This window comes from Entelurus aequoreus, linkage group LG27 (genome assembly GCF_033978785.1).
Source record: "Entelurus aequoreus isolate RoL-2023_Sb linkage group LG27, RoL_Eaeq_v1.1, whole genome shotgun sequence".
Classification (NCBI taxonomy): Eukaryota; Metazoa; Chordata; class Actinopteri; order Syngnathiformes; family Syngnathidae; genus Entelurus; species Entelurus aequoreus.
In genome coordinates, this window is record NC_084757.1 from 4,148,562 (window position 1) to 4,174,135 (window position 25,574).

The following is a 25,574-nucleotide window of genomic DNA, read 5'->3' on the forward strand; positions in this document are numbered from 1 at the left end:
CACACACACACACATGTGCTTCAGTATGGTTTTTTCCCAACTCCATTCTCAGTCTGACCCAGTACATTTGACAAGGGTAATAATGACAATATAGTCCAATGAATACAATAATGAACGTCACTCTTCACAGTGCTGGTGCTGCTGTTTGGCGTGTGGATGAAGAGGCGGGACAAAGAGCGTCAGGCCAAGCAGCTCCTCATCGACCCCGAGGACGACGTGAGGGACAACATCCTCAAGTACGACGAGGAGGGCGGCGGGGAGGAAGACCAGGTACGCACGCACACACTCTTGTATTTCTTACCTTTTCGGGACGTGAGAAAAATGCCTCCCTCTTTAGGACCAGCCTTTCTAGATATATAAAGATGTGTATTTACAACATTAATAATATATACATACTATGCAAATATAAAAAAGCTTGTGAAAAATGAGTCGGGATTTCAGAAGAAAAAGGTCACAATTTCTCAAGTAAAACTTAGAATTTTGGCATTTTTATAAAAAGTCGTAATTTTACTCAATGCAAGTCAAAATGTTCCAAGAAAAACGGAACATTTGTGCAATATTATGATGAAAGTTGGAATTTTACTCAATAACAGTCGCAATTTTACAAGAAAAAGCATAACATTTCGACAAATTTATGAAAAGAGTCGTAATTTTACTCGACAAAAGTCACAATTTTATAAGAAAACTTTAAAATGTTGGCATTTTGTAATAATAATCAGAATTTTACTCTGCAAAATGTTGACAAAAGTCATCATTTTACTCAAAAAATGTCACTATTTTACAAGACCAACAAAGAAATTGGCAATATTGTGATGAGTCAGAATTTTATATGACAAATGTCGCCATTTTGCATTAAAAAGTAATAATTGTACGTGAAAAAGTACAAATTTCATGAGAAAAAAAAAAAGCAATATTACAGAAAGAATATGAGAAATTGTTGCCAAAATGTAATTTATTTATTTTTTTTAGATATATGCGCACTAGTTCTAGTTTAAATTTTTATTTATTTTTATTATCTTTTTATTTAATTTTTTTAATACACTGTAGCACTTTGAGGTTGTTTGCTCAATGGAAAGTGCTTTTTTTTTTTTTTTTTTTTTTACAAATAACATCTATTATTGTTATTTATTACCAATCACTATGTTCCCACGCACTAAATTAGTCTGATTTCTCAAATAGTTTATTTTTTTTCTATTTTCACACCAACGTGTGACGTCCAAGTGTCCATGCACGCTCTTTAATGCGACTACACGTGCCTCCCGTACACTAGGGGGCGCCTTTTTCATTGCAGCGTGGAAAAAATGAGTGGCTTTTCCTGGTTAGCGCCCTGCGAGGCAGCTTCTGCCATCGGTGTGTGTGTGAATGTGGAAATGGCGTCGAAGCGCTAAAGAGCTACACAAATATAATCTATATACCATGTAAACAAAATAGTAAAATCACATTAAACACTTACTAAGATCTTAAAATGAAGGTGCAACAATAAGGAAGCTGTAAGAAATACTTAATACAGTGAAAGAAAAATGTAAACATAGAGAAACCTGAGAACTATTTTCTGCAGGTTTAGTGGCAGGAAGTTACAGCTGTGCTCTAAAGGGTGAGCGCGATTAAGGTGGTGTGGTGTTAGCGGTATTGCATCATTTACGTTAAAAAAAATAAAAATAAAAAAATAAAAAAGTCCAATACTTTCCAGGTGACTTTTCCTCTTTTATCCACAATTTACTCATTTTGACTTTCTTTTCTCACTCCATTAAGGTTGTGCGTTATACCCGTATTATTATAGTACGTCGTCACGTTAATTGCTGGTTTTACGAGCAGAGGAGCATGTTGGGCAGCGCACACACACAGAGTACTTACAAGCAGACACAGTGTGTAGACAGAAAAGGGAGAACGGACGCATTTTGGTGTAAAAAGTCAAGATAAAGGTGAAGTTATAACACTGAAACACCCTCAGGAAGAGCTGCTTTAGGACATCACTAATCCTTGCCTCCATGGCGACAAATAAAGTAAGTTTCTTACAAGTACCATTATCACTGGAGGACGAGGAATAGCTAAACATGCTTCACTACACACCGTAGGAGGATACAATAGCTCACCGTTAACAAAAGCTAGCGCTCTTGAATGTAAACAAATACCATGGGTGGATCTACACCTGACATCCACTGTAATGATACCAAGTACAGTAGTCGATACTACTATGATTATATCGATATTTTTTTTTAATTCATATTATGTTTATAAAGTCAGTAAATATGTCCTTGGACACATGAGGACTTTGAATATGACCAATGTATGATCCTGTAACTACTTGGTATCGGATCCATACCTAAATGTGTGGTATCATCCAAAACTAATGTAAAGTAGGGATGTCCGATAATGGCTTTTTGCCGATATTCCGATATTGTCCAACTCTTTAATTACCGATACCGATATCAACCGATACCGATATCAACCGATATATGCAGTCGTGGAATTAACACATTATTATGCCTAATTTGGACAACCAGGTATGGTGAAGATAAGGTACTTTTTAAAAAAAATAGTAAAATAAGATAAGTCAATTAAAAACATTTTCTTGAATAAAAAAGAAAGTACAACAATATAAAAAGTTACATAGAAACTAGTAATGAATGAAAATGAGTAAAATGAAGTGTTAAAGGTTAGTACTATTAGTGGAGCAGCAGCACGCACAATCATGTGTGCTTACGGACTGTATCCCTTGCAGACTGTATTGATATATATTGATATATAATGTAGGAAGCAGAATATTAATAACAGAAAGAAACAACACTTTTGTGTGAATGAGTGTAAATGGGGGAGGGAGGTTTTTTGGGTTGGTGCACTAATTGTAAGTGTATCTTGTGTTTTTTATGTGGATTTAATAAAAAAAACAAAAAAAAAACAGATACTGATAATAAAAAAACCGATACCGATAATTTCCGATATTACATTTTAACGCATTTATCGGCCGATAATATCGGCAGACCGATATTATCGGACATCTCTAGACGCAACCAAACTTGAGCGTTAATACTCTCACCTGATTGGCTGTCATCGATGACGTCCTGCATCGCTCGGTTACCAGAGAGCGAGTGCCTTTTGTTCGTGCCTCTTCCAGTTTATTCCAACGAGGAACAAAATGGAGAAAAAGAAAAAAACGCACATTTTATCAATCGCATTTGTTTTATTAAAATGGATTACGTGTCACTGGCGATACATATTGATATCCTTTCATCGCCCGGCCTTAGGTTGACCTTCGCCTTGCTGTGCTGTTATTTGTACAAGTGCTGGTGAAAAGGCTTATTTTCATCGCTGCTTTGTCCCACCAGTGAAATCTGAATGAACTCTCCCAATCCTCACTTCCGCACACACACACACACACACACACACACACACACACACACACACACACACACACACACGCACACACACACACACAGAGAGAAAATGCGCAGAGCGTGGCCACGCAAACAAACACACTCTGTCATCTGTCCTCCAGCTAAGATTAAGTGTACTACAAAAGAGGACCTGCAATGGGGATTAATTGCTTTTTGTTGGCGCTTCATTTCCGGTGTTGTTGTCTTGCTGCCAAGCGCATATAAGCCGCAGGGGGGCTGAAAGTCCCGTTTGACCCCACTAAGTTTGCATCTTACAGTAGAAACTACTTCTGTGCACAGAATACACTGATTGACTTGATTGTCTTCGTCCTTTAGGGTTCATTACAGTAAATTCCGGACTATAAGCCGCTACTTTTTTTTCCTACGCTCTGAACCCTGCGGCTAATACGACGGCGCGGCTAATTTATGGATTCCTCTACGCTGACGGCGATAAGAAGGAACATTTTATTTAAGAAAAAAAAAAGCAAAAAGACTGTTTTATTGTTTGTGCTAGGGCGCCATCTTTTGGACGAAATCACTCACTGCAAGTGCTGCGGTGTCCTTCCATTTTTCGGTAGTGCTTTTTTTTTTTTTTTCTGCTTTCAACCGGAGTGCTGTTCAGTCTTCTAGCCGTCCATAGCGTTTCTACTCGTATGGATTCTTCATTCATCACTCTAAGCGACGTCTGTAAGTTTTACAATATAACTAAAACTATTCATACTTACTAAAGCGTCCCATGTGTGATGTCTGTAGGAGTGTTTTCATGCATATTTGTCCGTAATGATGCTAGCGTCGTAGCATTAGCTAACATGTTAACACGTTTACGAGTGTCTGTTAGTATTATTACCTCACAGCGGCGTTCTTTTTGTATTGTTTCACTTTCACAAATTCCTCAGTAGATTCACCAAAACGTCTGTTGAGTTATTGAGTCTGCTTAGCTGATTGGAGAGCTAGCTTGCGCAGCTACAATGACTTCAGTTTTGTTTGATCAGCCGTTTTACTGCCATGTTACAGACACCATTTGAAAATAATTAAGGTATGTAAAACATTTACATAATATTTCTGTGTAAATAACTCATTTCACAACATACATACACACATATATATATATATACATATATATATATATATATATATATATATATATATATATATATATATATATATATATATATATATGTATATATATATATGTGTATATATATATATATATATATATATATATATATATATATATATATATATATATATATATATATGCGGCTTATAGTCCGGTGCGGCTAATATATGGAAAATATTGTTTTCTTCTAAAATTTAGTGGGTACGGAAGTCCGGAAAATCCAATAAAATCTGCTTCTTCCTAATCCTTTTCGCACGTCGTCTAGTGCAGTGGTCCACAACCACCGGTCCGTGGATCGATTGGTACCGGGCCGTACAAGAAATAGATTTTTTTATTATTCATATTATGTTTATCAAGTCAGGAAATATGTCCCTGGACACATGAGGACTTTGAATATGACCAATGTATGATCCTGTAACTACTTGGTATCGGATCCATACCTAAATGTGTGGTATCATCCAAAACTAATGTCAAGTATCAAAGAAGAGAAGAATAAGTGATTATTACATTTTAACAGAAGTGTACATAGAACATGTTAAAATATAAAATAAGCAGATATTAACAGTAAATGAACAAGTAGATTAATAATCAATTTTTTACAGTTTGTCCCTCATAATGTAGACAAAATAATAGAATAATACATGACACAATATGTTACTTTTACAAACTGTTTACTTACTACTAAAAGACAAGTTGTCTAGTACGTTCACTATTTTATTTAAGGACTAAATGACAATAATAAACATATGTTTCATGTACACTAACATTTTTTTGTTACAATAAAGACAATAATGACATTTTTTGTGGTCCCCTTTATCTAGAAAAGTATCTAAATACATTTTGGTAGATGCCTCACCTTTTAAAAGCACGCACGCACACACACACACACACACACACACACACACACACACACACACACACACACACACACACACACACACGGTACCGGGCCGTACAAGAAATTGATTTTTTTATTTTAAATAAAAAATTTTTTGTTTTTTTTTGTTTTTTTAAGAATTTATTAATCAATCCAACAAAACAATACACAACAATACCATAATGATGCAATCCAATTCCAAAACCAAACCCGACCCAGCAACATTCAGAATAGCAATTGAGAGCACTATTGGTGAAGAATTGATCCATTTCATGTCAAACAACCCCCCCCTTCATGACAACTCCCCCGGCCCCCCCCCTGGTCCGTGGGACAAATCTTCAAGCGTTGACCGGTCCGCAGTTACAAAAAGGTGGGGGACCACTGGTCTAGTGTATATATGACTTATTAATAAGCATGTCTTAAACAAATAAACCAAACAGCACCGATACATGTTGATGTTGGAGCAATAGCATCCTGTGTTGTTACCATGGCAACACCGAATCCACCATTTGAATTGGTACAACATGTGGCTGGTCTGACCCCCCCCCAAAAAAGTATGGATTGAGCCTAAGAAAAAGGGGCAGATAATGACTGAGGGATAAACAGCAGGTTCCAGATCATTCCGGGCGGGTTCATTACCCACATGGCGGGCGGAGACGGCCAATGGCGGCACCATCTGTTGCGAGTGCCTTCGCTCCGATCCACTCCGCCGCCAGCCATTAAATAATTTATCGGCGCAACTGAAGTCGGAAAGTTGAAGCTCCGCCCGCAGAGTCCTCACAAGAACCGAGCGAGGCTTTTCAAGTGGATGGCGGCGAGAGGCGACCCCCAGAACGTGGCGCCCCCGCGCGAGCAGGCGGCTGAGGTCAGCCCGCAGCGGTCCCGGGAGTGGATTTCCCCCTGAATGTTTCCTGACGGTTGCCACGGTAACGCGGCACACACACAGGGCAAGGTGGACGCTAAGGCAATTTTCCTCCAAAGGACGCTTAATTGATGGCGTTGGCGAGGGTTTGACACGTGGCATCATTGATTTACCGCCCCGGGCTGGAACGTCCTAAAGCACGGCCTCTTTGTCCCCAGGGAATATTCTAGGCATCAAATTAATTATAAAACATTATTATACAGATCAAGGTCACATTGAAAACAATAAAAGTTTTTTAAAAAAGTGCATTTTTTGAAGATGATATCTTGAAATATGTTTGACGGCTCAGTAGGGATTGAACCGATATGGTACCGATTCCCGGTACCTGGAAATTGATACCAGTAATCCTAATAATAATAATAGTAAATAAAAGTAATAATAATGATTAAAAAATAAAATAATAATTTAAAAAATAAAATGTAAAAAAACACATTCAAAGAATATCACAGACACGCTGACACAAAAGGTCACTACCCCAGCAGCTGGCCAAGCTGCCACAAACCCTTGCTTTGTATCATACAAACATAACAAAAAGGTACATAACAAAGCCAAAACCGCAACAACAAATAGACGAAGTGTCTTCATTCGCAGCCACCCTGCTGACACACACACACACACACACACACACACACACACACACACACACACACACACACACACACACACACACACACACACACTGTCACTAGCACTGTGGCGCACTCAGTTTGAAATCACAAAACTTCTTGGCTTTTTAGCAGCCCGGTCGCTACAATGATTACAAATAAAACAAAATTAATCCACTTTTGTCGGTTGATCTTCTCGCCGTGCGGCCGAAGAAAGGGAGAGCGGTGTGGAGAAGGCCGTGTCGACAACGCTGTGGATGCACCTGAATGTTTAACACCGCTCATGGCTTGCCCGTTGCTTTCCTTGTACTCTTATCGAGCTAGCAAAACTCTAAAAAATGTTGTAAAAAGACTAAAAAAAAACACAAAGACGCAATTAGCACAGTAGCTAACGACAGGGATGGATTAGGTCGCCCACAAAATGGGTGGATGACAGTTTTGTGCACTAAGACGAATATTTATTTTTGTTCCGTGGTTCCTAATGTCAGGTTCAAACACTGATGACATCTATTAAACAAGACAAGAAGCAAGGAATTGAAGACGTAATCCAATTTAGCTCAATTGAGGAGAAACGTCTGGGCTGTACTCTTTGCACAGTGTCTCACCACGCTCTGACGAAATATTGTACGCCTCTTTTATTTGGACTTTCCCTGATTACATGGCAACAGCTGTTTCTAAAGGGACGGGGGTCGTAAACAGCCGTCGCCTTTGGTTACAAAACAGTTCAAAGAAAAGGTGCCTGGAGGGGGGGTCAGGCCCTGCTTCCTCTCCGCTTTGTAGATCCAGGGTCAAGACAAAATCTTCCTGTGGATTACAATACATCAAAGAAACCCACACCTTCATGTCGCTTCCCATCCTACCCAGTGGAGTTTTACAAGCCTTTTGATTGGTAAGATCAAAGACGGCTTTTGTCTGCTCGCCGGGAACTCATTGAAACAAAGTTTTGTGATAACTTAGATACAATTATTCTGACACATAAATTGAAAAGTTTGTATAAAGAGGGGTTTGTAAATGGAGGTTGCACAGTACTTAATCCTTCAGGTCTTCCTATTGGCTGCACACGGATGTTAAACTTAGTCCACGAGGTAAAGAATGAAGAGGTTTCAATCACACACGACAACAGAAAGTAATTACAGGGAAACGAATGGTGGCGCCCCCCTGTGGTGGCCCTCACGCAACCTCACCCTGCGTCTTCCTGTGCCCGCCCGCAGGACTACGACCTGAGCCAGCTGCAGCAGCCGGACTCTCTGGAGCCCGAGTGTGTGAAGGTGGGCATCAGACGCCTGGACGAGAGGCCCCTGCACCATGACCACCAGTACCCCCTGCGCTCTGCGGCCCCCCACCCGGGAGACATCGGGGACTTCATCCACGAGGTACGGCTTTGTTTTTAAAACCGCTGTGGACGTATCGCACTGAAACACACTTGATATCAAACGGGAAGATGCAACATCACACTGCGATACAGTGGGAATAATCAACAACAAGTCTGTGCCTAAATGACAAACTTGCCATCCAAACAATACCCTGTTTGTTGTTGACAGGACGATACGGAAGCACATTCCATCACTTTGTTAGCCAGAGGTAATACAATGTAAACAAATGCCATGGGTGGATCTACACCTGACATCCACTGTAATGATACCAAGTACAGGAGCGTATCAAGTCGATACTACTATGATTACATCGATATTTTCTTATCATCACAAAATCTTTTTTCCTCCTTTTCCAAACACCTTAGTCACATCCAAAGTGCAGCTGGACCTGAATAAAAGCACTTCCTAATTATCTTTGTTGATAGTCGGGATTAGTCGACCTGTGACAACTGTACCAGTCACTAATTCCTAATTAACTATTTGTTGATAGTCAGGATTAGTCGACCTGTGACAACTGTACCAGTCACTAATTCCTCATTCATTATTTGTTGATAGTCGGGATTAGTCGACTTGTGAGAACTGTACCAGTCACTAATTCCTCATTCATTATTTGTGGATAGTCGTGATTAGTCGACCTGTGACAACTGTACCAGTCACTAATTCCTAATTAACTATTTGTTGATAGTCATGATTAGTCGACCTGTGACAACTGTACCAGTCACTAATTCCTCATTCATTATTTGTGGATAGTCGTGATTAGTCGACCTGTGACAACTGTACCAGTCACTAATTCCTCATTAATTATTTGTTGATAGTCGGGATTAGTCGACCTGTGACAACTGTACCAGTCACTAATTCCTCATTCATTATTTGTTGATAGTCGTGATTAGTCGACCTGTGACAACTGTACCAGTCACTAATTCCTCATTAATTATTTGTTGATAGTCGGGATTAGTCGACCTGTGACAACTGTACCAGTCACTAATTCCTCATTCATTATTTGTGGATAGTCGTGATTAGTCGACCTGTGACAACTGTACCAGTCACTAATTCCTAATTATCTTTGTTGATAGTCGGGATTAGTCGACCTGTGACAACTGTACCAGTCACTAATTCCTCATTCATTATTTGTTGATAGTCGGGATTAGTCGACCTGTGACAACTGTACCAGTCACTAATTCCTAATTAACTATTTGTTGATAGTCGGGATTAGTCGACCTGTGACAACTGTACCAGTCACTAATTCTTAATTAACTATTTGTTGATAGTCGGGATTAGTCGACCTGGGACAACTGTACCAGTCACTAATTCCTCATTCATTATTTGTTGATAGTCGTGATTAGTCGACCTGTGACAACTGTACCAGTTACTAATTCCTCATTCATTATTTGTTGATAGTCGTGATTAGTCGACCTGTGACAACTGTACCAGTTACTAATTCCTCATTCATTATTTGTTGATAGTTGGGATTAGTCGACCTGTGACAACTGTACCAGTCACTAATTCCTAATTAACTATTTGTTGATAGTCCTGATTAGTCGACTTGTGAGAGCTGTACCAGTCACTAATTCCTCATTAATTATTTGTGGATAGTCGTGATTAGTCGACCTGTGACAACTGTACCAGTCACTAATTCCTCATTAATTATTTGTTGATAGTCGGGATTAGTCGACCTGTGACAACTGTACCAGTCACTAATTCCTAATTAACTATTTGTTGATAGTTGGGATTAGTCGACCTGTGACAACTGTACCAGTCACTAATTCCTCATTCATTATTTGTTGATAGTCGTGATTAGTCGACCTGTGACAACTGTACCAGTCACTAATTCCTCATTCATTATTTGTTGATAGTTGGGATTAGTCGACCTGTGAGAGCTGTACCAGTCACTAATTCCTAATTAACTATTTGTTGATAGTTGGGATTAGTCGACCTGTGACAACTGTACCAGTCACTAATTCCTCATTCATTATTTGTTGATAGTCGTGATTAGTCGACCTGTGACAACTGTACCAGTCACTAATTCCTCATTCATTATTTGTTGATAGTCGGGATTAGTCGACCTGTGACAACTGTACCAGTCACTAATTCCTCATTCATTATTTGTTGATAGTCGGGATTAGTCGACCTGTGACAACTGTACCAGTCACTAATTCCTCATTCATTATTTGTTGATAGTCGTGATTAGTCGACCTGGGACAACTGTACCAGTCACTAATTCCTCATTCATTATTTGTTGATAGTTGGGATTAGTCGACCTGTGAGAGCTGTACCAGTCACTAATTCCTAATTAACTATTTGTTGATAGTTGGGATTAGTCGACCTGTGACAACTGTACCAGTCACTAATTCCTCATTCATTATTTGTTGATAGTCGTGATTAGTCGACCTGTGACAACTGTACCAGTCACTAATTCCTCATTCATTATTTGTTGATAGTCGGGATTAGTCGACCTGTGACAACTGTACCAGTCACTAATTCCTCATTCATTATTTGTTGATAGTCGGGATTAGTCGACCTGTGACAACTGTACCAGTCACTAATTCCTCATTAATTATTTGTTGATAGTCGGGATTAGTCGACCTGTGACAACTGTACCAGTCACTAATTCCTCATTCATTATTTGTTGATAGTCGGGATTAGTCGACCTGTGACAACTGTACCAGTCACTAATTCCTCATTAATTATTTGTTGATAGTCGGGATTAGTCGACCTGTGACAACTGTACCAGTCACTAATTCCTCATTCATTATTTGTTGATAGTCGGGATTAGTCGACCTGTGCCAACTGTACCAGTCACTAATTCCTAATTAACTATTTGTTGATAGTCGGGATTAGTCGACCTGTGACAACTGTACCAGTCACTAATTCCTCATTAACTATTTGTTGATAGTCGTGATTAGTCGACCTGTGACAACTGTACCAGTCACTAATTCCTCATTCATTATTTGTTGATAGTCGTGATTAGTCGACCTGTGACAACTGTACCAGTCACTAATTCTACGGACACTAGAAGGCTTTTTAGTCGGTTAAAAACACTTCTAGCATGGTTTTATCACGGTTTTAAAAAAACACAGTTTTTATTCTACCAACTCAAAAGTTGGTAATAAAAGCCAATTAATCTTCTCCTTCCCGTGGAATTTATAGATGTGACTTTCAACGTTGTCGCCTGACAGCAACTCTGCTGTCCGTCTGTCCGCCAGAAGACCGTAAAAAACTTTCTGTCTGCTTTTAAGACGCCTTTTGATTGGTTCGTCCTTCTCTTTTGACAAGGGGAAAGACTTTTTTTCTTTTATGCCTCGGAGCTCTTCTAGTGTGGGAGTCAGCAGGATGTCGTCATTTGTTGCTGATTAGCGTAGCATAAGCATCGTGACCGTGCCTTCAACGTGTCAAGCTCAAGGCTCAAGGCCCGGGGGCCAGATCTGGCCAGACATGTCATTTAATGTGGCCCCCAAAGGCCTGGGAATAATGTGCATACTTCTTCTTTCTTACTAGATGTTTTAAATTGTTTACATTTTGACCAAAAAAACATGTAGAATAGAATAGAAAGTACTTTATCGATCCCTGGGGGAAATTCAGCACCACAGTTCGCTCACAATAAACAATAAACACTTAGGTATTTTTTACATGTGAATAATATAAATACAGTCTAATATACAGAATTATTCACATGTGAATAATATAAATACAGTCTATTATACAGCATTATTCACATGTGAATAACATAAATACAGTCTATTATACAGCATTATTCACATATGAATAATATAAATACAGTCTATTATACAGCATTATTCACATGTGAGTAATATAAATACCGTCTATTATACAGCATAATTCACATGTGAATAATATAAATACAGTCTATTATACAGCATTATTCACATGTGAATAATATAAATAGTCTATTATACAGCATTATTCACATGTGAATAATATAAATAAAGTCTATTATACAGCATTATTCACATGTGAATAATATAAATACAGTCTATTATACAGCATTATTCACATGTGAATAATATAAATACAGTCTATTATACAGCATTATTCACATGTGAATAATATAAATACAGTCTATTATACAGCATTATTCACATGTGAATAATATAAATACAGTCTATTATACAGCATTATTCACATGTGAATAATATAAATACAGTCTATTATACAGCATTATTCACATGTGAATAATATAAATACAGTCTATTATACAGCATTATTCACATGTGAATAACATAAATACAGTCTATTATACAGCATTATTCACATGTGAATAATATAAATACAGTCTATTATACAGCATTATTCACATGTGAATAATATAAATACAGTCTATTATACAGCATTATTCACATGTGAATAACATAAATACAGTCTATTATACAGCATTATTCGCATGTGAATAACATAAATACAGTCTATTATACAGCATTATTCACATGTGAATAATATAAATACAGTCTATTATACAGCATTATTCACATGTGAATAATATAAATACAGTCTATTATACAGCATTATTCACATGTGAATAATATAAATACAGTCTATTATACAGCATTATTCACATGTGAATAATATAAATACAGTCTATTATACAGCATTATTCACATGTGAATAATATAAATACAGTCTATTATACAGCATTATTCACATGTGAATAATATAAATACAGTCTATTATACAGAATTATTCACCTGTGAATAATGCTGTATAATAGACTGTATTTATATAAAATAAAGACTAAACTAAACTAATGTTCTTTATTTTCAATGGAACCTTTAAATATTTGGTGTTCTTTACTGGCGTCATATTGCAGTGTACACGTATCTCTTATGTGTGACTGCCATCTACTGGTCACACTTATCATTACACCATGTACCAAATGAAATTGCTTCGAGATCGGTAAGCACAACCAGAATCATTCCGTACATTAGGTGCACCAGGTTATAAGGCGCACTGTCGAGTTTTTGAGAAAATGAAAGGATTTTAAGTGCGCCTTATAGTCCGAAAAATACGGTAATTTGTCAAAAATAAATACATTCGATTTTTGAAAATGATTAATCAATTTACGAGATAAATAACAATCAAGATTTGGATGTGATAAAAGCACCCCTATTTATTGTATACCGTATGATAGTTTGTAAAAATAACAATAAATTGCCAAGTTCAAACACTGATGACATCTTTTAAACAGACAAGAAGCAAGGAATCATGCAGAGACAGAGTTCAATTTGGCTCAATGAGGAGAGACGTTTGGGGCCGCACACTCAGTTACAATCTCCCACCACGCTCTAAGGCACAGCCCACGTGCTCCTCTATTTATTTGGGAGGTCCCTGGTTACATCACTGAGGCTGCCGCTGAAGGAAGGGGGGGGGGAGGGGGGGGGGGGGGTCATTTCAGCAGCCCCAGTTAGACACAATATATGATTATTCAGAAATGCAAACGTGCTGACACTTGTGATATCGCCTTGTCTCTGCTCTGTCTGCGTCACGGTACTCGATGTTCGTCCTTGGCAGTCAGCAGGCCGGGTCTTAACAACAAACACCGATACGAAACGACTCCTTTGCACGGATAGAAAAGTACAATTTCAGCACAATTGATAATAACCATAGCAACGGCCTTTAAGCATAAGAGTTGTGTGATAACTTATGCATAATTATTCCAACATAAATACTTAAATATCTGCTTGTCACCTTCACTTACCATTTCAAAGCAAGTTATCCACCAATTTGTACGTCCACAAATCAACTAAGCAAATGCGTAGCCAGTAACATAATGATGATACTTTTATATTCTTACATTCACTGTTACAAGCGGCCCTCGGAGGGCGGCCATGACTGCCATGTGGCCCTCCGTGAAAACAGCCCTGCTTTAAAGCATCCTTAAAGCGTCCTCCCGCGCCATCCAGAGTGAGACGTCTTCCCTTTTAATATCGCTTCCAAGCCTCTTCACAGCCGAGAAGTCATTGTTGACGCGGCCAAAGCTGCCGTCAACGTCACTCCCTGTGTGTGTGTGTGTGCGTGTGCGTGTGCGTGTGTGTGTGTGTGTGTGTGTGTGCGTGTGTGTGTGTGTGTTTGCGTGTGTGTGTGTGTGTTTGCGTGTGCGTGTGTGCGTGTGCGTGTGCGTGTGCGTGTGCGTGTGCGTGTGTGTGTGCGTGTGTGCGTGTGTGCGTGTGTGCGTGTGTGCGTGTGTGCGTGTGTGCGTGTGTGCGTGTGTGCGTGTGTGCGTGTGTGTGTGTATGTCTTGTCATGGGGCTGCATAAAGACATCTGCCAAGCAGAGCGGTGAATAATGAGCCGGGCCTGTCAGACATGGCGAGCTGATCTAGACGGCTTAATTCCCACAGACATGACGAGCGGCTGCCTCCGGCCCCGCCTCCTCCGGCCCCGCCTCCTCCCTCATCCGCCGCTAATTCTCTACTCCCGGCGAATTTCTGCTGACGGTCACATGACAGAAGATGCGGGAGGGAGGGAAAACTGTGTCTGCAAAAGTCCTGGGACGTGCCGTATCTTCCGGACCATATATAAGCCCCACCCACTACATTTTTAGAATAAAAATATATTTTCCCATATATAAGCTGCACCTGACTATAAGTCGCAGATACAGTGGTTGTCAAATGTGTACATACACGTGTAAAGAACATCATGTCATGGCTGTCTTGAGTTTACAATCATTTCTACAACTTTTTTTGTGATGTAGTGATTGGAGCACATACTTGTTGGTCACAAAAAACATTCATGAAGTTTGCTTCTTTTATGAATTTATTATGTGTCTACTGAAAATGTGAGGGTCAAAAGTATACATACAGCAATGTTAATATTTGCTTCCATGTCCCTTGGCAAGTTGACCTGCAATAAGGCACTTTTGGTAGCCATCCACAAGCTTCTGTTTGAATTTTTGACCACAAAATTGCTGCAGTTCAGCTAAATGTGTTGCTTTTCTGACATGGACTTGTTTCTTCGGCATTGTCCACACCTTTAAGTCAGGACTTTGGGAAGGCCATTCTAAAACCTTCATTCTAGCCTGATTTAGCCATTCCTTCACCACTTTTGACATGTGTTTGGGGTAGAGATGCTTTAAAATGTAATATCGGAAATTATCTGTATCGTTTTTTTTATTATCGGTATCTTTTTTGTATTTTTTTAAAATTAAATCAGCATAAAAAACACAAGATACACTTACAATTAGTGCACCAACCCCAAGAACCTCCCTCCCCCATTTACACTCATTCACACAAAAGGGTTGTTTCTTTGTTATTAATATTCTGCTTCCTACATTATATATCAATATATATCAATACAGTCTGCAAGGGATACAGTCCGTAAGCACACATGATTGTGCGTGCTGCTGCTCCACTAATAGTACTAACCTTTAACACTTCATTTTACTCATTTTCATTCATTACTAGTTTCTATGTAACTGTTTTTATATTGTTTTACTTTCTTTTTTATTCAAAAAATGTTTTTAATTAATTTATCTTATTTTATTTTTTTATTTTTTTAAAAAAGGACCTTATCTTCACCATACTTGGTTGTCCAAATTAGGCATAATAATGTGTTAATTCCACGACTGTATATATCGGTATCGGTAATTAAGAGTTGGACAATATCGGAATATCGGATATCGGCAAAAAAGCCATTATCGGACATCCCTAGTTTGGGGTCATTGTCCTGTTGGAACACCCAACTGCGCCCAAGACCCAACCTCCGGGTTGATGATTTTAGCTTGTCCTGAAGAATTTGGAGGTAATCCTCCTTTTTCATTGTCCCATTTAAAGCAGCAGTTCCATTGGCAGCAAAACAGGCCCAGAGCATAATACTACCACCACCCTGCTTGACAGTGGGCCTGGTGTTCCTGGGATTAAAGGCCTCACCTTTTCTCCTCCAAACATATTGTGGCTAAATAACTCAATTTTTGTTTCATCTGACATCACATGGACAAAGATAAGACCTTCTGGAGGAAAGTTCTGTGGTCAGATGAAACAAAAATGGAGCTGTTTGGCCACAATACCCAGCAATATGTTTGGAGGAGAAAAGGTGAGGCCCTTAATCCCAGGAACACCAAACCTACCGTCAAGCATGGTGGTGGTAGTATTATGATCTGGGCCTGCTTTGCTGCCAATGGAACTGCTTCTTTACAGATAGTAACTGGGAGGATTACCTCCTAATTCTTCAGGACAAGCTAAAATCATCATATGTTTCATGTACTCTAGGATTTTTGGTTAAAATAAAGACAATGTCTTTTTTTTGTGATCCCCTTTATTTAGAAAAGTGTCAAAATAGCAAAATATTGGTATCGGGACAACCCTAATTGGCACACACGCTCGTGATCACATCGCGGCTATAAATAGTTGGTCTACGTTAGCACTTATAATAACAATATCACTAACACTCAGTTAGTATTCGAGTCAGCAAATGTAAATGGAGTATTGTTGGAACTTTTTGAATGGTTATTGTTCTACGGGCGGAATAGAGGACCTCACACTTTTATTTACCAGTTAGAATGCTTTAAAGTAAAAAAAAAACAACATCCGTGGTCGTGTCTTTCATAATGCTTGTGAACGACAGGCAAAATGAAAAATAAAAAAAGTTCCTCTTTAATGTTCAGATCAGATTCTTGTGAGGCTGGCCGCCCGTCTAAGCGCCTCCAGGTGTTGTAAACAAGGAGGTGTGTTTGGGTTGCGGGTGGGGCGGCGATTGTAATGGAGGTTACTCCCAGTAATCTCCTCTTAGATGTGGAGGCAGCGTCTGTCCACTCTGACCCAAATCCCCCCCCACACACCCTGATCTCTCCCTCGCCCACAGCACTCCCTGCTGTCCATCCTCGGCGCTGCACACACACACACACATGCACACACACACACACACACATTCATTTATTTCTTACCTTCTTGAGACCTGAGAAAAATGCCTCACTCTTTAGGACCACCCTTTCTAGATATATAAAGATGTGTATTTACAACATTAATAATATATACATACTATGTAAATATTTTTTAAAAAGCTTGTTGTGAAAAATGAGTTGTAATTTCACAAGAAAAGGGTCACAATTTCACAAGAAAAACTTAGAATTTTGGCAGTATTATAATAAAAGTTGGAATTTTACTCAACGCAAGTCAAAATGTTACAAGGAAAACTGCACATTTGTGCAATATTATGATAAAAGTTGGAATTTTACTCAATAACAGTCGCAATTTTACTAGAAAAGCTTAACATTTTGGCAATTTTATGAAAAGAGTCGTAATTTTATAAGAAAACTTCAATATGTTGACAATATTATAATAATAATCAGAATTTTGCTTGGCTAAAGGATGACCAAAGTCATTGTTTTACTCAAATTTTTTTTACTATTTTACAAGAACCAAAAAAATGGGCAATATTGTGATTAAAGTCAGAATTTTATATGACATGTCGCCATTTTGTATTAAAAAGTAATAATTTTACATAAAAAAGTAATAAATTTACAAGAAAATATTGCAATATTACAGAAACAGAAATAATATGAGATTTTTAAAAGAAAAAAGTCGACACATTGTGAGAAAAAGAATGCTTTTAGTTATTTTATTTTATTTTTATTTTTTTTGTTTGTAATTGATTTTTAATCTTCATTATTTACTTGAAGTTATTACATTATGTCTCACAATTTCACAAGAAAAACCTAGAATTTTGGCAGTATCATAATAAAAGTTGGAATTTTACTCCACGCAAGTCAAAATGTTACAAGGAAAACTGCACATTTGCGCAATATTATGATAAAAGTTGGAATTTTACTCAATAACAGTCGCAATTTTACTAGAAAAGCTTAACATTTTGGCAATTTTATGAAAAGAGTCGTAATTTTATAAGAACACTTCAAAATGTTGACAATATTATAATAATAATCAGAATTTTGCTTGGCAAAATGATGACCAAAGTCATTGTTTTACTCAAATTTTTTTTACTATTTTACAAGAACCAAAAAATGGGCAATATTGTGATTAAAGTCAGAATTTTATATGACATGTCGCCATTTTGCATTAAAAAGTAATCATTTTACAAGAAAATATTGCAATATTACAGAAACAGAAATAATATGAGATTTTTAAAAGAAAAAAGTCGACACATTGTGAGAAAAAGAATGCTTTTAGTTATTTTATTTTATTTTTATTGTTTGTAATTGATTTTTAATCTTCATTATTTACTTGAAGTTATTACATTATGTCTCCCAATTTCACAAGAAAAACTTAAAATTTTGGCAGTATCATAATAAAAGTTGTAATTTTACTCAACGCAAGTCAAAATTATACACGAAAAACTGAACATTTGTGCAATATTATGATAAAAGTTGGAATTTTACTCAACAACAGTCGCAATTTTACGAGAAAAACTTGTTGACAATTTTATGAGAAGAGTCACAATTTTAAAAGAAAACTTCAAAATGTTGGCAATATTATAATAATAATCGGAATTTTACTTGGCAAAATGACGACCAAAGTCATCATTTTACTCAAAAAATTTCACTATTTTGCAAGAACAACCCAAAAAATGGGCAATATTGTGATAAAAGTCAGAAGTTTATGACAAATGTCGCCATTTTGCATTAAAAAGTAATAATTTCACAAGAAAATATTGCAATATCACAGAAACAGAAATAATGAGATTTTAAAAGAAAAAAGTCGACACATTGTGAGAAAGACTGCTTTTATTTTTATTTTTTTATTTTATTTTTTTGCAATTAGTTTTTAATCTTCATTATTTACTTCAAGTTATTACATTATGTCTCTAAATAAAGAAATGTTACTCGCCAAAAGTCACAATTTTTTAAAGAAAACTTCCAAATGTTGACAATATTATAATAATAATTGGAATTTTACTTGGCAAAATGATGACCAAAGTCATCATTTTACTCAAAAAAATTCACTATTTTACAAGAACAACCAAACAATTGGCAATATTGTGATAAAAGTCAGAATTTTATATGACAAATGTCACCATTTTTCATTAAAAAGTAATAATTTCACAAGAAAATATTGCAATATTACAGAAACAGAAATATTATGAGATTTTAAAAGAAAAAAGTCGACACATTGTGAGAAAGACTGCTTTTAGTTATTTTATTTTTTTGTTTGCAATTGGTTTTTAATCTTCATTAATTACTTCAAGTTATTACATTGTCTCTAAATAAATATATTTATTCGACAAAAGTCACAATTTTTATAAGAAAACTTCAAAATGTTGACAATATTATAATAATTTGAATTTTGCTTGGCAAAATGATGACCAAAGTCATCGTTTTACTCAAATGTCACTATTTTGCAAGAACAACCCAAAAACTGGGCAATATTGTGATAAAAGTCAGAATTTTATATCAAATGTCACCATTTTGCATTAAAAAGTAATAATTTTACATAAAAAAGTAATAATTTTACGAGAAAATATTGCAATATTACAGAAACAGAAAGAATGTGAGAAATTCCCAATTTTATAAGAAAATAGTCCACACATTGTGAGAAAAAGACTGCTTTTAGTTATTTTTATTATTTCTAAAAAAAAAATTGTTTGTAATTGGTTTTTAATCTTCATTATTTACTTCGTTATTACAGTATGTCTCTATATACATATTTATTACATTTTTTAAATTAATTTTGGCCAAAGGGGGCGCATTTCAATTTCTTACGCACACTTATTTCATATGTTGACCAGAGGGAGAGCACTTTTAAAAGCAACAATGATAAAAATTAGGGATGTCCGATAATGGCTTTTTGCCGATATCCGATATGCCGATATTGTCCAACTCTTTAATTACCGATACCGATATCAACCGATATATACAGTCGTGGAATTAACACATTATTATGCCTAATTTGGACAACCAGGTATGGTGAAGATAAGGTTGTTTTTTTTTTAAATTAATCAAATAAAATAAGATAAATAAATTAAAAACATTTTCTTGAATAAAAAAGAAAGTAAAACAATATAAAAACAGTTACATAGAAACTAGTAATTAATGAAAATTTGTAAAATTAACTGTTAAAGGTTAGTAATATTAGTGGACCAGCAGCACGCACAATCATGTGTGCTTACGGACTGTATCCCTTGCAGACTGTATTGATATATATTGATATATAATGTAGGAAGCAGAATATTAATAACAGAAAGAAACAACCCTTTTGTGTGAATGAGTGTAAATGGGGGAAGGAGTTTTTTTGGGTTGATGCACTAATTGTAAGTGTATCTTGTGTTTTTTATGTGGATTTAATAAAAAAAAAAAAAAAAAAAAAAACACAAAAAAATGATACTGCTAATAAAAAACCCGATACCGATAATTTCCGATATTACATTTTAACGCATTTATCGGCCGATAATATCGGCAGACTGATATTATCGGACATTTCTAATAAAAATCCCTCCTTTTTGGGAGCACCCTCATTTTGATAGATGTCACCACAAATGAGACATTGTCTATTAGATGCAATGTTATTGATTTATGTCATCACTTGTTCACACCTCCTCATATGGAAGATACGTTTCCTTCTCCATGTCTCAAGAAGGCTAGAAACACAAGAACACACACACACACACACACTCTGATCTCCTTCATCTGCGCTGTGATGCGTGGTCCCCACGGAGGCGGTCCGAGGGGAGGGGCTAACGTGCAGGTTAGAGAGTTTGACATTCCGAGTCCTACTTTGTGAATTTGGCGGCTGTCAGAGTGTTGAAAGGGTGGTCGTGGGTCAGTGGCGCAGGGAGGCGGGGCTTTAACTGGGATGTGAGGGCGCTGCCTCTATAGGAGAAGTGTGGGATTACTGCTGTAATGGAGGCTCAGATGGACGCCCTCGCGGCCGCTGGGCCATGGAGGCTCAGCCCAGCGTCTTCATGGCGGCCAGCAAGCGCTGGAGGAGATTTGGTTTCATCTTGGACTCGTCAGGCTGCTCACACCAGCACACCCCACTCATTTTATACTCTAATTATCACGCTGATATCCAGGAATTATGACATCATGTCAATAAATCCAATTACTTTTTTTTTTTAATAAAGCTCTGATAGAAAATGAAAAAATGTGAGGCTACCCAACACTGGAGGTGAGGTAGGGTGAGTAAATCAAGCGCTCCTGTAGCTTTTTTTTTTTTTTTACTAATTTTGCATGCGTACACCTTAATCATATACAAACTACAAAAGCAGTGAAGTTGTCACTTGGTAAATAAAAAGAGAATACAACAAATCCTTGTCAACTTATATTCAATTGAATAGACTGCAAAGACAAGATAGTTCATGTTCACACTGAGAAACTTTGGTATTTTTGGCAAATAATCATGAACTTAGAATTTAATGGCAGCATTTACTTCAAGTTATTACATTATGTCTCTAAATAAAGACATTTTACTCGACAAAAGTCAAAAAATTTTAAAGAAAACTTCAAAATGTTGACAATATTATAATAATAACCTGAATTTTACTTGGCAAAATGATGACCAAAGTCATCGTTTTACTAAAAAAAAATTCACTATTTTGCAAAAACCCAAAAAATGGGCAATATTGTGATAAAAGTCCGAATTTTAAATCACAAATGTCACCATTTTGCATTAAAAATTAATAATTTTACATAAAAAAGTAATAATTTTACGAGAAAATATTGCAATATTACAGAAACAGAAATAGTAGATTTTTAAAAGAAAAAAATTGACACATTGTGAGAAAAAGAATGCTTTATTTTATTTTATTTTTTATTTTTTTTGTTTGTAATTGATTTTTAATCTTCATTATTTACTTGAAGTTATTACATTATGTCTCACAATTTCACAAGAAAAACTTAGAATTTTGGCAGTATTATAATAAAAGTTGTAATTTTACTCAACGCAAGTCAAAATTATACACGAAAAACTGAACATTTGTGCAATATTATGATAAAAGTTGGAATTTTACGAGAAAAGCTTAAAATGTTGACAATTGGCGCTGCCTCTATAGGAGAAGTGTGGGATTACTGCTGTAATGGAGGCTCAGATGGACGCCCTCGCGGCCGCTGGGCCATGGAGGTTAGTGTGAATGTGGAAATAGTGTCAAAGCGCTTTGACACTATTTCCACATTCACACACACATTCACACACTGATGGCGGGAGCTGCCATGCAAGGCGCTAACCAGCAGCCATCAGGAGCAAGGGTGAAGTGTCTTGCTCAAGGACACAACGGACGTGACTAGGATGGTAGAAGGTGGGAATTGAACCCCAGTAACCAGCAATCCTCCGATTGCTGGCACGGCCACTCTACCAACTTCGCCAGGGTTTTTTTTCTTCCAATTTTGCCGCCGTACACCTTAGTCATATAACTTGGTACTTGACATATGCTAAATATTAGCACATTAACATTAGCATGCTAGCTTTTATTTATTTTTTTGCTAATTTTTGCAACCGTTTCAGAAATCCGAATCAGAAATACTTACTTTAGGGTTTTTTTTTGCCAATTTTGCCACTGTACACCTTAGTCATATAACTTGGTACATGCTAAATTTTAGCATGTTAACATTAGCATGCTAGCTTTTTTTTTTTTTTTTTTGCAAATTTTTGCAACCGTTTCAGAAATCAGAATCAGAAATACTTACTTTAGGGTTGTTGTTTTTTTGCCAATTTTGCCGCCGTACACCTTAGTCATATAACTTGGTACTTGACATATGCTAAATATTAGCACATTAACATTAGCATGCTAGCTTTTATTTATTTTTTTGCTAATTTTTGCAACCGTTTCAGAAATCCGAATCAGAAATACTTACTTTAGGGGTTTTTTTTGCCAATTTTGCCACCGTACACCTTAGTCATATAACTTGGTACTTGACATATGCTAAATATTAGCACATTAACATTAGCATGCTAGCTTTTATTTATTTTTTTGCTAATTTTTGCAACCGTTTCAGAAATCAGAATCAGAAATACTTACTTTAGGGGTTTTTTTTGCCAATTTTGCCGCCGTACACCTTAGTCATATAACTTGGTACTTGACATATGCTAAATGTTAGCACATTAACATTAGCATGCTAGCTTTTATTTATTTTTTTGCTAATTTTTGCAACCGTTTCAGAAATCCGAATCAGAAATACTTACTTTAGGGGTTTTTTTTGCCAATTTTGCCACCGTACACCTTAGTCATATAACTTGGTACTTGACATATGCTAAATATTAGCATGCTAGCTTTTATTTATTTTTTTGCTAATTTTTGCAACCGTTTCAGAAATCAGAATCAGAAATACTTACTTTAGGGTTTTTTTTTGCCAATTTTGCCGCCGTACACCTTAGTCATATAACTTGGTACTTGACATATGCTAAATTTAAGTGTGTTAACATTAGGATGCTAGCTTTTTTTTGTGCTAATTTTTGCAACTCTTTCAAAAATCAGAATCATAAATAATTACTTTAGTTTTTGTTTTTTTGCCAATTTTGCCACTGTACACCTTAGTCATATAACTTGGTACATGCTAAATTTTAGCATGTTAACATTAGCATGCTAGCTTTTTTTTTGTGCTAATTTTTGCAACCGTTTCAGAAATCACAATCAGAAATACTTACTTTAGGGTTGTTGTTTTTTTGCCAATTTTGCCGCCGTACACCTTAGTCATATAACTTGGTACTTGACATATGCTAAATATTAGCACATTAACATTAGCATGCTAGCTTTTATCATTATTTTTTTTGCTAATTTTTGCAACCGTTTCAGAAATCAGAATCAGAAATACTTTAGGGGTTTTTTTTTGCCAATTTTGCCGCTGTACACCTTAGTCATATAACTTGATATATGCTAAATTTTAGCATGTTAACATTAGCATGCTAGCTTTTTTTTATTTATTTTTTTTGCTAATTTTTGCAACTCTTTCAGAAATCAGAATCATAAATAATTACTTTAGGGTTTTTTTTTTTGTGCCAAGTTTGCCGCTGTACACCTTAGTCATACAACTTGATATATGCTAAATTTTAGCATGTTAACATTAGCATGCTAGCTTTTTTTTTTTTTTTTTTGTGCAAATTTTTGCAACCGTTTCAGAAATCAGAATCAGAAATACTTACTTTAGGGTTGTTGTTTTTTTGCCAATTTTGCCGCCGTACACCTTAGTCATATAACTTGGTACTTGACATATGCTAAATTTTAGCATGTTAACATTAGCATGCTAGTTGTTGTTTTTTGCTTATTTTGCAACCGTTTATGCCACAGTCCTACAACTTGGTACTTGACATATGCTAACTGTTATCATGCTCATACATTTTTTGCCAATTTTGCCGCCGTACACCTTAGTCATATAACTTGGTACTTGACATATGCAAAATGTTAGTGTGTTAACATTAGCATGCTAGCTTTTTTTTAAATTTATTTTTTTTGCTAATTTTTGCAACTCTTTCAGAAATCAGAATCAAAAATAATTACTTTAGGGTTTGGTTTTTTTGTGCCAATTTTGCCGGTGTACACCTTAGTCATATAACTTGATATATGCTAAATTTTAGCATGCTAGCTTTTTTTTTTTTTTTTTTGCAAATTTTTGCAACCGTTTCAGAAATCAGAATCAGAAATACTTTAGGTTGTTTTTTTGTGCCAATTTTGCCGTTGTACACCTTAGTCATATAACTTCGTACTTGACGTATGCTAAATTTTAGCATGTTAACATTAGCATGCCAGCTTTTTTTTTTGCTAATTTTTGCAACCGTTTCAGAAATCAGAATCAGAAATACTTACTTTAGGGTTGTTGTTTGTTTGCCAATTTTGCCGCCGTACACCTTAGTCATATAACTTGGTACTTGACATATGCTAAATTTTAGCATGTTAACATTAGCATGCTAGTTGTTGTTTTTTGCTTATTTTGCAACCGTTTATGCCACAGTCCTACAACTTGGTACTTGACATATGCTAACTGTTATCATGCTCATACATTTTTTGCCAATTTTGCCGCCGTACACCTTAGTCATATAACTTGGTACTTGACATATGCAAAATTTTAGTGTGTTAACATTAGCATGCTAGCTTTTTTTTTTTATTTATTTTTTTTGCTAATTTTTGCAACTCTTTCAGAAATCAGAATCAGAAATACTTTAGGTTTTTTTTTTTGTGCCAATTTTGCCGCTGTACACCTTAGTCATACAACTTGATATATGCTAAATTTTAGCATGTTAACATTAGCATGCTAGCTTTTTTTTTTTTTTTTTTTTGCAAATTTTTGCAACCGTTTCAGAAATCAGAATCAGAAATACTTTAGGGTTTTTTTTTGTGCCAATTTTGCCGTTGTACACCTTAGTCATATAACTTCGTACTTGACGTATGCTAAATTTTAGCATGTTAACATTAGCA

At 36.3% G+C, this 25,574-nt stretch overlaps 1 protein-coding gene across 1 annotated transcript in view; it reads left to right on the forward strand.

Annotated features, from left to right (window-relative positions):
* LOC133644048 (cadherin-2-like) overlaps positions 1-25,574 on the forward strand; it is a 157,792-nt gene that overhangs the window by 130,768 nt on the left and 1,450 nt on the right. The window contains exons 14-15 of the mRNA XM_062038368.1: positions 131-270; positions 8,110-8,271. Of these exons, the coding sequence (XP_061894352.1) occupies positions 131-270; positions 8,110-8,271 (302 nt within the window). The remainder of the gene's footprint in view (positions 1-130; positions 271-8,109; positions 8,272-25,574) is intronic.